Source organism: Zeugodacus cucurbitae, chromosome 3 (assembly GCF_028554725.1).
Source record: "Zeugodacus cucurbitae isolate PBARC_wt_2022May chromosome 3, idZeuCucr1.2, whole genome shotgun sequence".
Taxonomy (NCBI): domain Eukaryota; kingdom Metazoa; phylum Arthropoda; class Insecta; order Diptera; family Tephritidae; genus Zeugodacus; species Zeugodacus cucurbitae.
Window position 1 is genome coordinate 54,327,414 of NC_071668.1, and position 18,374 is coordinate 54,345,787.

At 32.7% G+C, this 18,374-nt stretch overlaps 1 protein-coding gene across 1 annotated transcript; it reads left to right on the forward strand.

Annotated features, from left to right (window-relative positions):
• The first annotated feature begins 44 nt into the window (after positions 1–44).
• On the forward strand, positions 45–14,438 carry LOC105212540 (uncharacterized). The gene is made up of 4 exons (XM_011184565.3): positions 45–397; positions 4,251–5,133; positions 11,803–12,096; positions 12,159–14,438. Exons 2-4 carry the CDS (start codon positions 4,267–4,269, stop codon positions 12,510–12,512), a joined length of 1,515 nt encoding a protein of 504 aa, XP_011182867.1. The 5' UTR covers positions 45–397; positions 4,251–4,266; the 3' UTR covers positions 12,513–14,438.
• The last annotated feature ends 3,936 nt before the right edge of the window (positions 14,439–18,374 follow it).

The window sequence follows — 18,374 nt, forward strand, 5'->3', positions numbered from 1 at the left end:
ATGCTCATGTAACATATTCAGTAGCCCTCAATAGTTTAGTTGCATTAATTCCGTGTTTTCCACTTAATCAAATTTGTGAATGAAATAATATCTGGCTGACAGCAATAATATGTTAAAGTGTTACTTAATCCGAATAAATATAATAAAAAGTTCACTAATAAAAAAATGTCACAAAGAATTATTGAAGTAGAACGTGTACTGAGTGGGTGATAAATTCGTGTTATTCTATTGTGGAAACGAAGATTTTCACATCAGGCAAAAATACCAGTTAAAACCAACTACCGAATCATTGTACAAAGGCGGAAAATTGTGGAAATTTCCTAAAATATTTAGTATTTTAGCTTGCATATGTTAGCAGAGCAGTACAATTCATAAACGGTGTGGGAGTAGACGCGTGGTAATTAATGTTTACATATATTTAAGTATAAATAGAGATATGCAATAACGGTACTTCGTATGCAAAATCAAGTAAATTTTAAAATTTAAAATCTATATAAATTTATATGTTTTGCCTTGATAAATTACTATTGATTTGGCTTTAACACGCATCTAACAGCAAACGATTACGACGGCCAAGGGCAAGAGGTAAACGACGAGAGTGTAATGTATTTATTTTTAATTTCCCTCACCAATACGTTCAATTGTTTGTTGCTTTAACTATTAGAGGCAATAGCCAACCGCTTTTTGGCGGTCGGCGACAAAATACTTGAGCACGACAACCACGAGATAGGCAACCAAATGCGATAACTAAGGCGCATAGTAAAGCAGCACACCTAAGCATGCAATTGTGTCCTTCATTCTTTTGTCGGAAATTCGCAAGTCGTATACGAGATATAACACGTGCCACACACAAAACAATAACAAATTGTATGGTATATTAAAAAAAAAAAACAAAAAAGAAAAACTTTGTGGGTAATTCGTTAGATACTAATGCGTAAGGTGAGAGGGGTCATCTCAAAAACGGTGAAAATAGAATGTCAACTGTTATTAATCGTTATTGTTGCTAATTGAAGTGTGCTTACATCAGTAAATATAAACAATATAGATACATACATATTTATATGTGCAAGTATGGTGTCAATAATAAGTTATAAAAATAAAATTTTGAATTTAATAGTTCAATAACAAACCTATATGACGGTTGTGCTAGTTAAATAACGTAAAGAAAATAAATTTGATATATAGAGATACCTCTATTGGACGGATACTCACAGTCGACCGATTTTTTCTCCACCCAAGGGAGGTGTTCGCATGAGTGAGTGGGTGTCTTATTTTACAATTAAAAAATGCAGTTGTTCGTGTAGTATTATCATTAATAGTTTCTAAATTTTCTTCGATTACAAAATCCAAATCGAAATCCATGTTTTCGGTGCATGTATTATTATCTATTGCGATAAAGTCACCGACCTAGGTCTTTCCAAATCATCAACCCTGCTTTTTGGTAGAAATTTTTTACGGTTTCTGGTTGAACATTCGTTCGGCTTCTTTTATAAAATGTGCCTATTAAATATTTATATATTTTTTTTAACCGAGCCAGAATCAGTTATTATCAAGATATCTTTAACCTGATTATTTCGATTATGAACTTTGAAATTTTGAATAAGTCCGTGATCTGAAGGCTGACATGTGTTAAAAATAACATTATAAAAATATTATCGTATTGTGTTTACTACGTACACATCAATTTGTAGTAAACTGAAATACCAACTTTGTTTCACAGACCTCAGATATTTCAAAAAAAGGTAAACAATAAATATTTACATATGGGTAATAGAGAAAGCAAAATTGGAAAAATATGTATTTTCTGAAAAAAAAACTGAAGTAGTTGAGATGTAGCCTAAAAGCCCGTCCCATACGGCCATCAGAATACGGCGATACATGACCCTGGAGTTTTGAGAAAAAAACTTGTGAAAAAAATTTTATACTCTCGCAACCTTTTGCACAGAGTATTATAGTTTTGTTCACATAACGGTTGTTTGTGCCACCAAGAAATAAAAGAGTTAGATATGGGGTTATATATACATAAATGATCAGGATGACGAGTGGAGTTGAAATCCAGATGTGTTTCCGTCCGTCTGTCCGTGAAAGCGATAGCTTGAGTAAAAATTAAGATATAATGAAACTTGGAACACATATTCCTTGGCACCCTGAGGAGGTTGCTTTCGAAGATGGCGAAAACCGAAAACCTGTACAGTGTCATAACTAAGCCATAAATAAAGTTATGAAAATAAAATTTTTAACTTAGGATCGCATTAGGGAGGGGCATATTTGGATGTAATTTTTTTGGAAAAGTGGGCGTGACCCCGCCCCAAATAGGTTTTTTGTATATATCTTGCAAACCAATTAAGCTATATAAACCAAACTTTCTGCAGTCGTTTCTTTTAGCAATTTCCTTATACAGTGAAAAACTGAAAGAAATCGGATAATAACCACGCCCATCTCCCATACAATGGTTAGGTTGAAAATTACTAAAAGTGAGTTAACTCACTAACGAAAAACGTCAGAAACAATAATTTTTACATGAGAAATGGCAGGTGGAACCTGCACTTAGATTTTTTTTACAAAATAGAAAATGGGCATGGCTTCGCCCACTTATGTGTCAAAAATCATATCTCGGATATCTACATGAAGAACTCAGTGCCTAGGGGTAATATTTTAATTTAATTCGGAGTAAGTTTTTATCTCCTAATTGTCTGTCTCTGTTCCAAAAATTATTATAATCGGATCAGAACTTCCCCTAGCTCCCATATTCCTAATAATGTGCGGGCTTTATCCCGCATATATCAATTAATATGTGAGATATCTTAGCAAAATTAAGTGAGCATATAGTCTTGTATATAGTGTAGCTTTGTGGGGAAAATGAGTGAAATCAGTTTAGGAATTACATCAGTCCTCATATACCATATATGATGATTTTCGTTATTCTATTGGACTTTATGCCGAATATATGGGTCAAATTGTGTGTTATCTTAATAAAATTACATCAATAAATTGCGAGAGTATAAAATGCTCCGTCGCCCCCGAACTTAGCCTTTCCTAACTTGTTTTATTTTGAACTTTTAACACCAGAATAAATTAATTTAATGTTATTAAAAAAATTTACCCTTCGGCAAATGCGTGAACACACAAATTGTTGTCAAGCTTTTCATATAATTGACTTTTTTCTAACGTACTTATAAACTTGATTTTATTCGAGAAACCCCCTTTTTCAAGACGTTTGTTCGTCTGTGTCTTATAGAAAATAAGTTATGAAAAAATAAACTCTTTGTCCGTTGAAAAGAGTTTCGCGTCCGCTAAGTGAACGTTTTTTGTACAATCTTGTAGTAAATAATTTTGCGCTTCCGGCCTAGAGAAATCCTGTCTAAGAGGGGGTCATGTGTTCTAAAAAACTAAACTTAACACTTGGTGTATGAAAAAATGTCCGCTCTTGGGAGGTGTTCGTTTAATAGGGTTGTCGTTAAGAGAGGTTTTTCTGTATTATGATACCTTATATTTATTAATACATAGTTTTTAATATATAATAAAAAAACTTCAATATGATATCATTACAAATAAATTCCATTCCAGAATAAATAAAATGGGTCGGCTTTAGTATACTATCCCAGGCTTTCGGTAATAAAATGGGTATCGTTGGAAAGAGGAGGTTCTCCAGATTAAGAATATATATACATATAGCTGCAGCTGACTTATAGTTTTCGAGATATTCGCACTTAAAGTTGAAAAAAGTGCTAATTTTATCTTGAATTTTCACAATATATACTGAATATTTTATTAATATTATGCACTTATTTTACACTTACACTTCACCACATTGTTTCTGCATATTTATTTTATAAAAATTATGACGAAAATTATGACCTCCTCTTTCCAACGATACCCATTTTATTACCGAAAGCCTGGGATAGTATACTAAAGTTTCCCCAATAAAATAAAAATAAGTATCTTATAACGTATATATAGCAATAAATTTATATGTGTCTTTACATAATGTTGAATATTATATTTATACTGATAGAATTTAAAGTTATTGATGATAATGTAAATATATGAATATAAATATTAGCAGACATAATATAAATTAATGTGTTTTGTGCACAATAATACAAATGTACTTGTTTAATTCATTTAACTGTATGTCGTAAACCTTATCACTACAATTTTAAACACATTCATACAAAAATATATACTTTTATTTACACATTTTTTTCCTTCAATTCTTATTCACGCTCTGTTTTCATGTGCCATTACAGCCACCAGTCAGCGAAAATGCTCTCAATTCAGCAAGTTATCAAAGCTCTCCGAATGCTACAAAATAGTAGCACTAAATTTGTTGGCGGTGAGTTAATAAGACAAAACTTCAATCGAATTGTGGCTGAGACGTCCGTAAACGCTACTAAATCTGAAAATGTAATGAATGCGTTAGGCGCAATTCCTCCACCCACGGAAAGTGCATTTGCCTTGGCAACGACACTTGTGACGTCACCACCACAATCGTTAACCGATGAGATGATATCACCAAAACAACAACTGCAACCACACCAAATTGAGAGCAAGCAACAGCTGTTCCTGGCAACTATTTCTAGTCAAACACAACAACCACAAACATATCAGCAACAACCACTGCGGCATTCACAAGTACACGAAGTTAAATGTGGAACTAGTGTAGAGCGTAGCGTCAGTGTTGATTTGCCAGCGATTGAAAACGGTGGTGGCACAGCTGGTGCGGCAAACCAAATTGACGTGCATTCATTTAAGACGACAACAACAACAACAAACGCGCATGCTTCAAATTATAGAAAAGCAATCGTAACTTCAACTGTAACACGTTCTCAACAGATACATAAATTCTATCAGCAGCATCTGCATCACTTCCATACACAGAACAATCAAAGTTTAGAAAATAAACAAACACAATATAACGCAATGTCATCGTTGGCGGCTGAACCTAAAACATTAAAGCAGGAGGAACAAACTGCGGCTACAACAAATGGACAGTATACACCAGAGGACGGAAATACCAGTAATGGCAGCAGCTGTAATGGCAATGAGCAGAAAAATTCGTCCGATAAGCCGTGCTTCAATGCCGGACTTGGTCAAATACTACAGTTTATGGAGTTAATAGGCAATTTAAAGGTAAGCCAGTACATTGAGGTGTAGTATTTTTTCATAACTTATTGATTTTTTCCCTACCATATTGTATAACACACAAAACCGGCACGCATACTGTTTGGTGTAATGAAATATACGAGTTTAGCAAAAATTTCGTTAAAAAAGTTTCCATTGTGAAGAATTGTGTAAACAGTTAATAAAGCATTTGCGAAATACATGTGTCAAATCATTGCTGTCAGTGGTGAACCCTCACGTTAAAGTAAAAACCGGTTTGGCTCAAACATTTTTAATAACAAATGTGTAGTGCATGTTATAAGTGAGCTAGTTGGCGAGTGAAATTTTAAAGCGTGTTCTTTTCATTCGTAACACCAAGACAAAAGTTAATGTGTAATTTGCTAGCTAAAATTGATTGTGTTTTGTTGGTTAAATCAATAAGATAAATGAAAAATGTGGAAAAACAAAGAATGGGTGGCTACTTCTGCCAAGTAATTTATTAAATCACTACCAATTACCAGCGTTAGTGCTGCTGCAATAACAACAACAAACATTGGTGTTTAATCGATAAATAAAAAAAAAAACATTGTTTGATGATTAATTCAATGACGTGTATAATAGATTAGCATACAAGTGAGTTTTGCTGCAGTGGCACAAGTGGGATGTAGTTTTATATACTCGATAAAACTTAGAGAAACTTATTTATACACGTATATAACACAAGCTACTAACTCATTAGTGACGAAAATCCTTAAAGTATTTTCACTACGATTGAATAATCAAATAAATGCGCACAGTTATGCAATGGAAGACTGGAAGCTGTCACAGTTAACATATTATACAAAATTTTCGCACAAATTCGCATAACAATTGTTTGCATTTTGTTGGCGTCTATCTATTTTGCTCTTCATAATTTGTTTTCTGTTTCTTTTCGTGTTGTTTATATTATTTATAAATTGTTGCTGCAGTAAATAAACGAAACGTTAATCCTCACTAGAACTCACTGCCCAACGTCAGTGCTTTGTTTTTATGCAATTTATATATATTAGAAGTTATAAAGAATAAATAAATAAAATAAAAGAACCTTTTGGTCACAAGTTCGATTTGTTACGCAAGCAAAATAATTAATAACCTGCATAATTTCAATTATATTTACACATGTTGTATTTTAATTTAGATACTACTAAGTGCAAATGTGAAAATGAAATAATTTAAATGATTTTCTTCTCTAATCTCTTTCACACTTATGTGACTTTGTGTGTCGTATAATTGACTAAGAATTATATTATTTTCTAAATAGCTCGTTCGTCATTGTACATTGTACTACATTGTATTTGCTCTACGTAAATTTCGCTCTTGCAGCCTTTTTATTTTTAAAAATAAAATTCACGCGCACTCTTTGTACGAACACAGCACACATTTGTGCATATGCCTATGAAAAGATATATGTATGTATGTATGTATTTAATATATTAATTTAATCTATGAGAAATTGAAACTATGTTTACATAAAATTTAATTGCAAATACATGAATTTATAACAACAACAAAAAATAATAATTTCATATTTGAACGTTGCCACAAGTTTTGCTTAACTTAGTAATTATTATATACAATATTTTTTTTTAATAAAAATTAATTTTATGTATTTATATATTCAAAATTTATTTCAAAAAATGTTTAACAACATTTAAATACATAATATAATTCAATTTAGTGTCAAATGTCCTTCTTTTACGCTTTGTTTATATTTAAATGAAATATTCAAAAGAAAAATGCTGAATATAATTTTTTACATACTATACATACATTAATATATATAATATATAGAAGAGACTCTATAAGAATGCTTGTGCTACATTTTACCAATTCATTCATTTTGCATTCTTCTTGTTCTTGTATTTATTTTTATTTTCTCTGTTTTGAAGGCCAAGATCAATGTCATCAACAACATTGTGATGAAAGAAGCGAAATTTTTACGCATGAAAAGTAAAATTTAAGGTGTTATGTATTTATTTCTACAAAATTTCTGTTCTGCAATAATTGAAAGCAAATTGTGATATAATTTAACTGAAAAATTCTAGATTTAAGGTTTGACACTATAGGTAGATATTCGGATGACGAAGGGAGGTTTAATTATTGCCAATAGCTTCCATTTATTTAACCCAGCCTTCTACATATGTATTATGAAACTCAAAATAATGTTTGTTCCTTCTCTCTTTCCTTCACGTTTATCACCATAGTTACGGTTTTTAATTTAAAACTCAAGTGCTCAAGCTTTCAATAATTCTCATTTGCGATTGTGTGTTATTTTTTTTTATCTAGCTAGCTTGCTTGTCTTATGATTTCTGTTTTCACATGCATTTAGTGCACACTTTATTGTTCGTCATAAATAGGAATTACGTTTCACGCAAATAAATATAATTAATTTTTTTTGCTGTTATATTATCACTCAGTCATTCACGTGAGTTCCAACTTGACTTATACATTTGTATGTTATTGTTTAAATAATCACATACATAAATCCATTTTCTACACTATTCTTCTCCATGCATTTGCGTGTGTTCGTGCATTTTATTGCACCCAGCAGGAAAGGTGATTCACTAGTCAATAATTGGTAGCAATAACAGAATTAGAATTTTCTTCTAGAAGAGAGAATTATTTGTATGTGTTTTTTGAGATATCGAACTTTCTGGAGGCTTAGCTGTCAAGTTGGTTGTCAAAGTAAACATATGTGTTTGACATTGCCTACAAAAGTTGTAAGCAAATTGACGTTACAGTTCAAGTTTCACTACATGGCATCGCATTGTCCATAAACTGCATACGTTTATGTTTATTTGAATATGCATTTAGTATATTATATACAAATATATAATATTTCATTGTCCGCTTTGAATACAAAGTACACAAAAGTGTATATTTAGCTAATTATTTCCACAGCGACAACCCATTTCCGTACGTTCCGACACGTAAACTTTAGCATAATGAAGAAATGTGATTACGTATGCAACAGCAAAAAATGGAAGGAGTGAAAGAAATGAGCGTAGTTGCAATATTTTGTAAAAACCATTGACAATAATTTTTTTTCAAACGCTTAAGTTGGTAAAGCGGCTAATGAAATAAACATACATTTTTACACAAATTCAATAATTTATTATTAAAAAATATGGTACAAATTTATAAAAAAAAAAATAAGAAATAAAATACACAATCGAAGGTCTGCCACTTGAGTTCACTTGGTATTTGTATGCCTCTAATTGTTGCAAATGAATTTGAGCCATCATTTCCGCTTATTACACGATTTCTGTATTTTTTTCTACTTGCGTTTTGTATGTTTATGTGTGTATGTCTGTCTGTGTGTTTATAGTAGGACGCGATAAGATAAGCATGTAAATCATTTGAAACTTTCATTGTTTGTATATATACTTTTCGCAGCTAAAGTGTTGTTGTTATGAAGCATTATATGTATGTATATAATTATATTTACACATTTGTGGAATCAGGGGTAATTTCAGTTCATAGTCGTGCAAAAGCGTCGGTCCAATCTATCTATGATTGTTAAATGTCTTGAATTCATAAGTAAATATGTGGATTAGAATGTAATAAAAATATTACTTTGTTGCAGTGTTGCCATAAAACTGATGCAATTATTATTTTTTACAAAGTTAGTAGTTATTAATTGTTTAAATATTTTAAATTTTTACATCAATTTATTTTTGAATTTGATTTAATTTTTCTTCATTTGATTTTTTTATTTTAAATATTTGAAATAAAAATATCATTATATTTAATTTTTTTGAGATTGAAATTATTTGTTTATTATATTTAGAAGTATAAATTTTTTTGAATTTTATTTAATTTTCTGTATTTATTTTTCCTTTTTTTAATTTAAATATTTCATATAAAAATATCAATATGTTTAATTCTAATTATTAATTTTTGCGTAATTTATTAATTTAATTTATTGTTTATTTTATTTATTTACAAGCTTAAAATGTTTCAGCAGGCAGACTACATTTTAGCTATCCACTTGGATACTCTTTTCGGTAGTAGAATTTTGGTTGTATATGTAATATGAATTTCCTCGGATTGTGTGTGCTCTGTGATATTTCCTCTCCTTTGTCTGATGCTTGACAAAATGCTTACTCAATATATTTACATGTCTAGTGGTGCTTACGTTGTTTTGACGCGTGACAAATTATTTTGTTTTGAAAGCAATAAAAAGCTGCGCATGTCAGCTGATTTTGTTAGAACTTTTGTTACAATGATTGGAGTTAGTTTCTCGTTCGCTTTTCAAAATTGTTGTATTTCATTTATTATTTTATTATTTTATTTTATATATATTTTATTTTATTTTTCATTTATTTTATTCATTGCACACCATTTTGCTCGTTTATTTAACCTTAAGCGCAAATCCCTTTGACAGTTAATGAAATTGGAAGCATTACTGAAGTAATCATTATTAGATTACATATGTTTGCCTAGATTACAATCGAATATTTCCAATGTATTTATTTGTTTGATGATTTAGTAATTTCGCCACTCTTTCGATTGACATATTGTGATTACTTTTATTGAAGGTCTACTTTTAAAATTGTATACATACATAAATATGTACATAATTGCGTTGTAATAGACACTTTAGTGGGTTCGTCGATGAGAGTATTCGTTATCAACCAGTCGCATAATTCTTTCCACATGCTTAGGTGGAAAAGAGTAATTGTGGAATAAAATAGGTTGGTATAACCTAAATTTCCAGCTAAATATTTATTAATATATAAGCAAATGCTAATAAATTGTTTGTAGTACACCGTAGTGGTCCCAGTTACTAAGCACGACCAATTAAAAACAGTGATTTTGACGATAATCGCTATTATCGAGTGATTGGCTGACTCATAAAAATAAAGCGAAAACAGTAAAATCACAGTCATAAATTTCATATTCACACATTTATTTTTGATGTAAATTTAACATTAATTACCCTTTCTGCAACCTAAATGAACTGAAATTCGTGGGTTGCTAATTTTACTTCGTTGAACTGATGAAGTTGCAAAGAACTTGAAACACATCATGTTTGAATCTAGCGTTAGACTTTATTTGGTTGTTATAAATTGTTGCAAATCATTAGAGTAGATTTCCGACATTTCACAAGCTAAAAAATTGAATTGATTAAATATGTCTTATAAAAAGTGATCCCTTTCGAAGTTTCCTACTTTTTTTTAATGAAAAACAAACTCAGAAAATTTAAATTTAATGCGGACTGTTTATTATCATTCGAAAGAACATTTATTGGCATTTATCTTTTAAACATTATCTCTTTCAAATGTAGGCCGCGGCTACGCCTCAAAAGGTCCATCCGTTGAGTCCAATTTTCGATGACTTGTTGGATCATTATCTGCTTACCGTAGTGTTCTCTCAGTAAATCCATTGATTGATGCGATGTGTGGGAAGTGTCGCCGTCTTGTTGAAACCAAATGTCGCCGAGATCACGAGCTTCAATTTTAGGCGTCAAATAGTCGGCGATCGCCATTGACGGTTACTTTCTCACCAGTATCATTTTTGAAGAAATATGGACCGAACATTCCACCGGCCCACAAACCATACATCCAGTGATGTCGGTTGGGTAGGTCGAGCGGTTCAGTTCTTGCACAAGCTGTATTTTGTTCTCTTTCACACAGTCTTTACAGAACGTGAATTTTCGTATTAAAATTGAACAATTGGTAAAAGTGGTTCAGGCGTAAGTCTTTCCATGATGAAATGCCAATCAATACTGAACAAAAATAACATAACAGTTTGACACGACTCCAAGGTGATCTGTCGACAGCGATCATGCGACAAAAAAATATTTCGGAAGCGGTTTGTTAAATACCACACGCGTCTAAAATAACGTAGCCCAAAACATAAGAGAAGCAAAATTATTTTGAATCGCCGCAAAATGAATTTCACTAATATCAAAGGAACGGATGGGCAAAAAAAAATTTTAATATTGGAAAGCTTTGTGTAGTGCGGATGCCGAGCGAGCTCACAAGCTATCGGTGTTTCTAAGCAGTTTTTGGAGCCATACAATTATGATTAGTCACAATTTTTCGTTGATATATGACCCTTTCATATCTCCAATCGGCAGTCAGTGAAGACAATGGAACGTATCAAAACTCTAGGGAATTGATGACGAATTCGAACATCGATTTGCTTGCACATTCACAGTGTTCTGCGGACACTTTCCTGCTCTCAGATTTCAAAGAATGCTCGGATGAAATCCAACGATAAAGAAGTCTATATTGAACAATAATTTGAGCCACGCACTTCACTAGCAAATACTTTTATTCATCTATGCAATGGTAATAAAAATTTCGGTAGCTCGATATTTGGTTAGAGTTTATCGAGGATAAATGCACTTAAATATATTTCTAATAAAACATTTTTTTGATATCGATATTGACTGGCATATTTCGAACTACGCATTAGAGGCGCGATAGGCTTTTTATGCTCGACAAGTGGAATAACTTTATTACGGTAATGAAGTTAATTTTGTTTACCAATAAAAATTATATTGCCACAGTCATACCTTAAATGATGTTCGTACCAGATACATATAAATTAGATTTTAGCTTAGCTGCATCTATAAATTATGAAATACATACAAACATATGCTAATTACAAACAATTTTATGCTAATACTCGTATCAATTTCAATTTCAGCATACGAAGCGTACGGGCTGGGTGCTGCGCAACGTCAGCGACCCCGAATCGATATCGGGTCATATGTATCGCATGAGTATGATGACTTTTCTATTGGACGGTAGCGAAGGTCTCAATCAGATACGCTGCATGGAATTGGCGTTGGTGCACGATCTGGCCGAAAGTGTAGTTGGCGATCTCACGCCCTTCTGTGGCGTCTCCAAAGCGGACAAACGCGCTATGGAATTCAAGGCAATGGAAGACATTTGCAAGTTAATAGAACCGCGCGGCAAGCGTATCATGGAACTCTTCGAGGTATAACTGCATGAATATACATATATTTAAAATATTTACTAATGTGACGTTTTTATTTGCAGGAATACGAAGCGGGTGAAAGCGCTGAATCGAAATTCGTAAAAGACCTCGATCGACTCGATATGATTATGCAGGCATTTGAGTATGAGAAACGTGATAATTGCCTGCTGAAACATCAGGAGTTCTTCGATTCAACTGAGGGCAAATTCAATCATCCATTCATTAAGAAACTGGTCGATGAAATCTACGTTCAGCGACAGAATTTGGCGCGCGCTGAGGGCGCTACGCCACCACCGCCAGTGCAAGTGCCCGATATTGAGACATTGCCCAGCACCAATGGCCAGCACAAGAGCGCGGATGCGGTTGTGACACCAGCTGTGGCGTCGCCAAAGAGTGAAACCAGCACCAGCAGTTGATTGCGCAGCAGCACGATGGGCAGGCAAGGCGAAAGTAGTAAGAAGTAGCTGCTGGCTCTGGCAATTTAAATGCCATAGAAACTGTCATTCACGGATTTGTTTGACAACGTTTTAAATTATATATTCTCTCGCATAAGTAAAATTACAAAATAAACGCGGTAGTTAGTACTTTACGCTGTGCATAGTAGATTTTCTTTTTGTTTTGCACTAAGCAAACGAACTAATTTTTGAACAAAATTTTATTTAATTTAACTTAACACACGTCTTAGTGCACATTGTATTTAAAAGTGTAATGTTCAGTAGCTTAAGTTAAACTATAGTAATTTAATGGCCATTATTTTACCTGCTGCACGCTACAACAAAGGGTTGTAAAGCGCGGATTTTAACGTTGGTTTTAATTGTTATTTTAAAACTAAATCACTTAAACTATATATGCATAGTTATTTTTTGATAAACGTTATAAGTATTTCATTGTTCCATGCTACATTGTAATCTACTGTAATAGCAAATTGAATCGGAGTAATAGGCACTTATGTAATTTAATTTCTATAACACTAATTGCCTTTTCGCACAGGAGATAAATGATCAATTAAACGGCTTTTGCTCGATTAAAGCGCTGATTTAGATCGATTTACTATACAAAATAAATCTACATTTATTTCTAATTGAATTTTAATCGACTTGAAAATCAAATGCAACTCTGCGACAAAGACGTACGATATACGTTCTTCGTCTGGGATTGGCTGAATATTTTGATAAAATAGCATTAATACTACGCGACTGTAGATGTCCCTGCTGGCAATAATGGCTGTGGTTATTGCAAAAATAGCAATAAACTGTTGAAACTTACCAACTTCTTATGAAAAGAAAAAACAAAAATGTATAACAGCTGATCGATTATCTAGTAGGCGGTAGTGCGAAAAGCGAAAACTGGTTTCTCAATTAAAATTTTAATTGATTACTTAATTTGGCTGTGCGAAAAGGCTATAATAACTTAAAACAATTATAATTGTTGTGACAGCATAAAATAATCTTGCTGCTGATTTGAGTGACAGTCCTTGGTAGAATATAATAAATAATGGTGTAGTGGATCCCATTGACGTGGTAATCTTTCATTCGGTGGTGAAAAGCAGTAAGCGTTGACAATGAGGGATTAAAAAAGTTTAATTAAGGACTTGAAAGTAATATTATTTACACCAATTTTAAAATGTTGGTTATATATCGATATATAATTTGGTAATCACCACTTGTAATCACTACCAAAGCCATTCTGAAGTAGCTGTTGTAAGCGTTTACTGTTTTACCACCACAAAGAATCATTACCATGTACAGTAACAGTGAAATAAGACTGACGAAATAAGTGGTTAGCAAATTTATGAACGCTAAAATTAAAATTGTATTCACCACAAGTGTCACATGCCATTACAAACTTTTTGAGAAACTGCAGTTAGTCGATTTCGAAGTAATAAATACAAATATATACAGGCATAATTTAAAATCAACTACTCTTTGAAATGTTTGTAAAAGTTTACGAAGCACACGAAACATTGTGATAACTTTCTACTTTTTATTTCATTTGAAATTGTAGCACACCTAACCTTAAAAAACGAAAGCTTATTGAGGTGAGTTACTTAACAGTGTATGTGCTTTATTTTTTTTATCGAAAAATCCAACATAAATAAATTATTTACAACAAATTTTTAAATAAAAGCCTAAAAGTTAATGCACTGCGCCATTTCGTAAATCAAATATATGTAAAAAAAGAGTATTTAATCAAAAAACCCAATAACCAAATGTCTATAAAAATATATTTTATTTATATAATAACCTTTACTTCTACCAAACATAAAAAGTTATCATCACGCTCTTTTATTTTATTTAGAGGTAAGCTTACAGCTTAATTTTATGACACAGCACACTTGTACTTTCTTTTAAATGAGAAAGAGAAATGCGTTAGAGGCAAGCATATTAGTTATATAAAAACAAACTAAATACATATACACGCCCACACATGAAAAATTGATAGTTTTTTTTCTAATGAAAATGACTTATACCTCTTTTATATTGTGGTAATTGTGACAGTTATGTTTAATAATAACAAATAAACATTGTGTTTTGTTGATTGGAGCAGTTGTACAAAAACCAAATATTAAATTAAAATTTCAACTTAGCGTTTAGTTTAATTCTATCATATATCTTGTGCAAGTTCAAATCAAGTTTGTAATATTTAAAGTGTGTCTAATTTAAAAGCTTTGATTTACCAGTTGTAAAAATATATTTGTAATTAATTATAAACAAAAACTTAAAAAAAATAATCTAAATTCGAAACACAACACAAAACGAATTTTTTTAGTGTTTATTTATTGGGGGTTCACTACTTTTAATTCACTATACTAAAAAAATCCTTTATTATGTTTCATCGAACTTTAACATTTTTGTGGTTGAATGTTGACGATAATAACAAAAACCGACAACATTATCAACAAGTAAGGAATGGCTCAGTTCGGCTGTAAGCGCACATTTTATACTCTCCCAATTTATTAATGTAATTATATTCAGGGTTGTTGTGGAATTTGACAGTTGTCGGAATCAGAATTCAAACCAACAAAAAATTCTGGTTCGTGTCATGAATTCTGATATTATTGGTTTGATGTTCGATTCAGAAATTCTATTGGTTTTAGGTGTCATGGAAACCAATTTTATCGGTTTAACTATCAGAAACAAACGAAGAGCTTCAGGGCTGACAGATTTGAGACATTTTGTTCAAATTTATTTTGATTTGCCGTTAAAACGCTTTGGAAAAAATATAATTATTATTAAAAAATAAGATAAGAACGCTAAATGACGTAATTATTGAATTCAACGAAAAAATATAAAATATTCTAAGAATTTTACAAAATAAGTAATTCAGATTAGATCATGGAAATATCTAACTTTTTATATAAATGTTAAACAATACACAGTGGAACTTCCATAACTCGAAGATCTCCATTACTTGAACTTTTAAATTGGAAATAGCGTTTAAAAATCAAATTTTATACAAATTTTCTTCCATAACTCGAATTTCTATAATTCGAAGTTCTCCATAACTCGAACTCTTGAAGTGACATTGAAAGGCAATTCCATACAAATTTCTTCGAAGTTTTTTTGTGGATTATGGTGATTTGAGTTAGAGAAGTTCCACTGTATATATACACTTAAATATGTACATTTTTACAAAAGAATAATTATTATTTTTGACTTCCTTTGAGCATAAAGCGAATTACTGCGATTCCTTAAAACTTTCATTTTTTTGCGCTACTTTCTTTGCCAAAAAAACTAAAAGCTGAAATAACTTCTCATTTTAATTATATTTTTTGGGTTCAATGAATATTTTGAACTAATTATATGATTACAATTCCAAAAACATGTCTTGCTAATTTTTCCCATGAATAAATAGCAAAACAGCTGATTCGAACATTTGGCTTATATCCGAAAATACGAAAATCCAATCAGATTCTGTGACACCAATGAAAATCAGAATTGGTTTGCCATTCTGTCATTCAGCAAATCTGTCTTGGATTCCACAACACCCCTGATTATGACAAAACACAATTGCGGTCATATATTCGGCATGAGTTCCACCAGAATTGCGAAACTCATTATTTATAGTCATCAAATGGGGGATGGGGTCGTATGTAGAAGTTCACGCAAGTGAGGAAAGTTTCACTTAGGAGTGGCCAGGAACGATTTTTATGCATATGACTCAAGCAGCTCAGAAGGTACAGCTGCTGGCGTACGCCGATGATATTGATATGATCGGAAGCAACAACCGCGCCGTTTGTTCAGTTTTTTCCAGACTTGATAAGGAAGCGAAGTGTATGGTTCTGGTGGTGAATGAGGACAAGACGAAATATCTCCTATCATCAAACAAACAGTCAGCGCACTTGTGTCTTGGCTCCCACGTCACCGTTGGCAGTCATAACTTTGAAGTTGTAGATAATTTCGTTTATCTGGGAACCAGCATTAACAAAACCAACAATGTCAACCTCGAAATTCAACGCAGAATCACTCTTGCCAACAGGTGCTACTTTGGGCTGAGTGGGCAATTGAAAAGTAAAGTCCTCTCTCGACGAACCAAAATCAAACTCTACAAGTCGCTCATTATTCCCGTCATGATGTATGGCGCTAAAGCGTGGAAGATGACAAGAATGACAGATTTATGGTCCTCTAAAACAGCGAATATCGCAGACGATGGAACGATGAGCTGTACGATTTATACGACGACATTGATATAGTTCAGCGAATAAAAAGACAGCAGGTCATGTTGTACTGATGGATGAAAACACTCCAGCTCTGAAAGTGTTCGATGCAGTACACGCTGGAGGAAGTCGCGGAAGAGGATGACCTCCACTCCGATGGAAGGATCAAGTGGAAAGTGACCTGGCTTCCCTTGGTGTTTCCAGCGGTTCCCACGCCAAATATATATATAATTATATAATTATGTGCGAAAACCCATCATTGTCTCGAGTAGGGGTTTTCAATAAGAGCGCTTAAATAAAACAAAATGGGCGAATATCAATGAAATACTTTATTCCTGTGAAAGTACATTCAATGCCATTATGTATGGAATTTGATTTAATTTTTCTGATGCAATAGTAACTCATGGAGTACATGTGGATTGCTCCCTGACCAATAACGAATATTTTGTTATTGACGATGCCAAACAGACAGAAATGAGCCTCATCGCTGATGATGATTTTTCTACGAAAATCAGGATCATTTGCAAGTTATTGCTCAGCCCAATTCACGAATATTCGACGATTCTGGTGTTCAAGCGGCTTCAGCTCTAGCATCAATTTGATCTGGTTAAGATGTAGGCTAAGATTCAGAAAACTCGTCACAACGACGTTAGAGAGATTCTTGAGAACGAAGTGTGAGAGACTGATTTGGGTCTTCCTTAATTGATGCGCTAGCGGCAGCAATATCCTCGACACTACGGACACTGGTATCTCTCACTGGTACGGGAACATTTTGTACTGTGTGGACTCAAATTTGTCCAATAGACGCTCAATTGTTGATCTGACAGGACGACTATAACGATCATAAATTGGACGTAGCCCTCTCAAAGTTGAGGCCTCTGACTCCGAATCTCTGTATTAAATTTTAATAATTTCGTCACGTTTTTGTATTGTATATCTCTCCAGGATGAAATGGCCAACCTTGCTGAAGAGAAATGTCAAAAGAGCGGGAAAAATATGGCTTCGTTTGTTGTACCTATCGGTCAACTTTTGTTGCATCCCATTTGAAAAATTCTTTAGAATAACTCCGATAGTTATTGAATTCTAGATATTGCAGTACCCAATTATTTTTTATTTGAACATACCAACAATATGTACTTCATACAATGAACCCTGCCGGACGAAAATTCGACTAGTAATGATGTAGTGTTGGGACAACAGAACGTACTATAAGCGGACCAAAAGGCTAAAGCAATTAGAATCAGCTAACCTTAAAGCTGGCGCTAGCAAATGTGACAAGCTAACCCAGTGTGTCGCACTTTGAACCTCCGGGATAAACTGCAACACCAATTTACTTTAAAACAATTAAGTATTTGGATATCCAATCAAAGATGGATAATGGTTTCAATTCAATCTTTAAATGTGTTCGAACCTTTAAACCTTGGATAGTGGCGAAACGAACAAACAAAGCAAGAGACAAATTGAAAACGTCTTATACTTGATTATAAATTTATATACATGTATCTGGACTAAACTAGCTTATGATCAATTCCTCAATAATACAGCGCTCGGGCTCGGGCGACTTATTTGATCAAAACGGCGAGACTGTAATATGGTACATTTTGATCTTTTTTTTAACTTT

Excerpts from the sequence above, each read along its gene's own strand:
- LOC105212540 (XM_011184565.3), top strand. The coding sequence starts at position 4,267 with ATGCTCTCAATTCAGCAAGTTATCAAAGCTCTCCGAATGCTACAAAAT. Across the intron at positions 5,134-11,802 it reads AGTTAATAGGCAATTTAAAG|CATACGAAGCGTACGGGCTG; the intron begins GTAAGCCAGTAC and ends TTTCAATTTCAG. Across the intron at positions 12,097-12,158 it reads GTATCATGGAACTCTTCGAG|GAATACGAAGCGGGTGAAAG; the intron begins GTATAACTGCAT and ends TTTTATTTGCAG.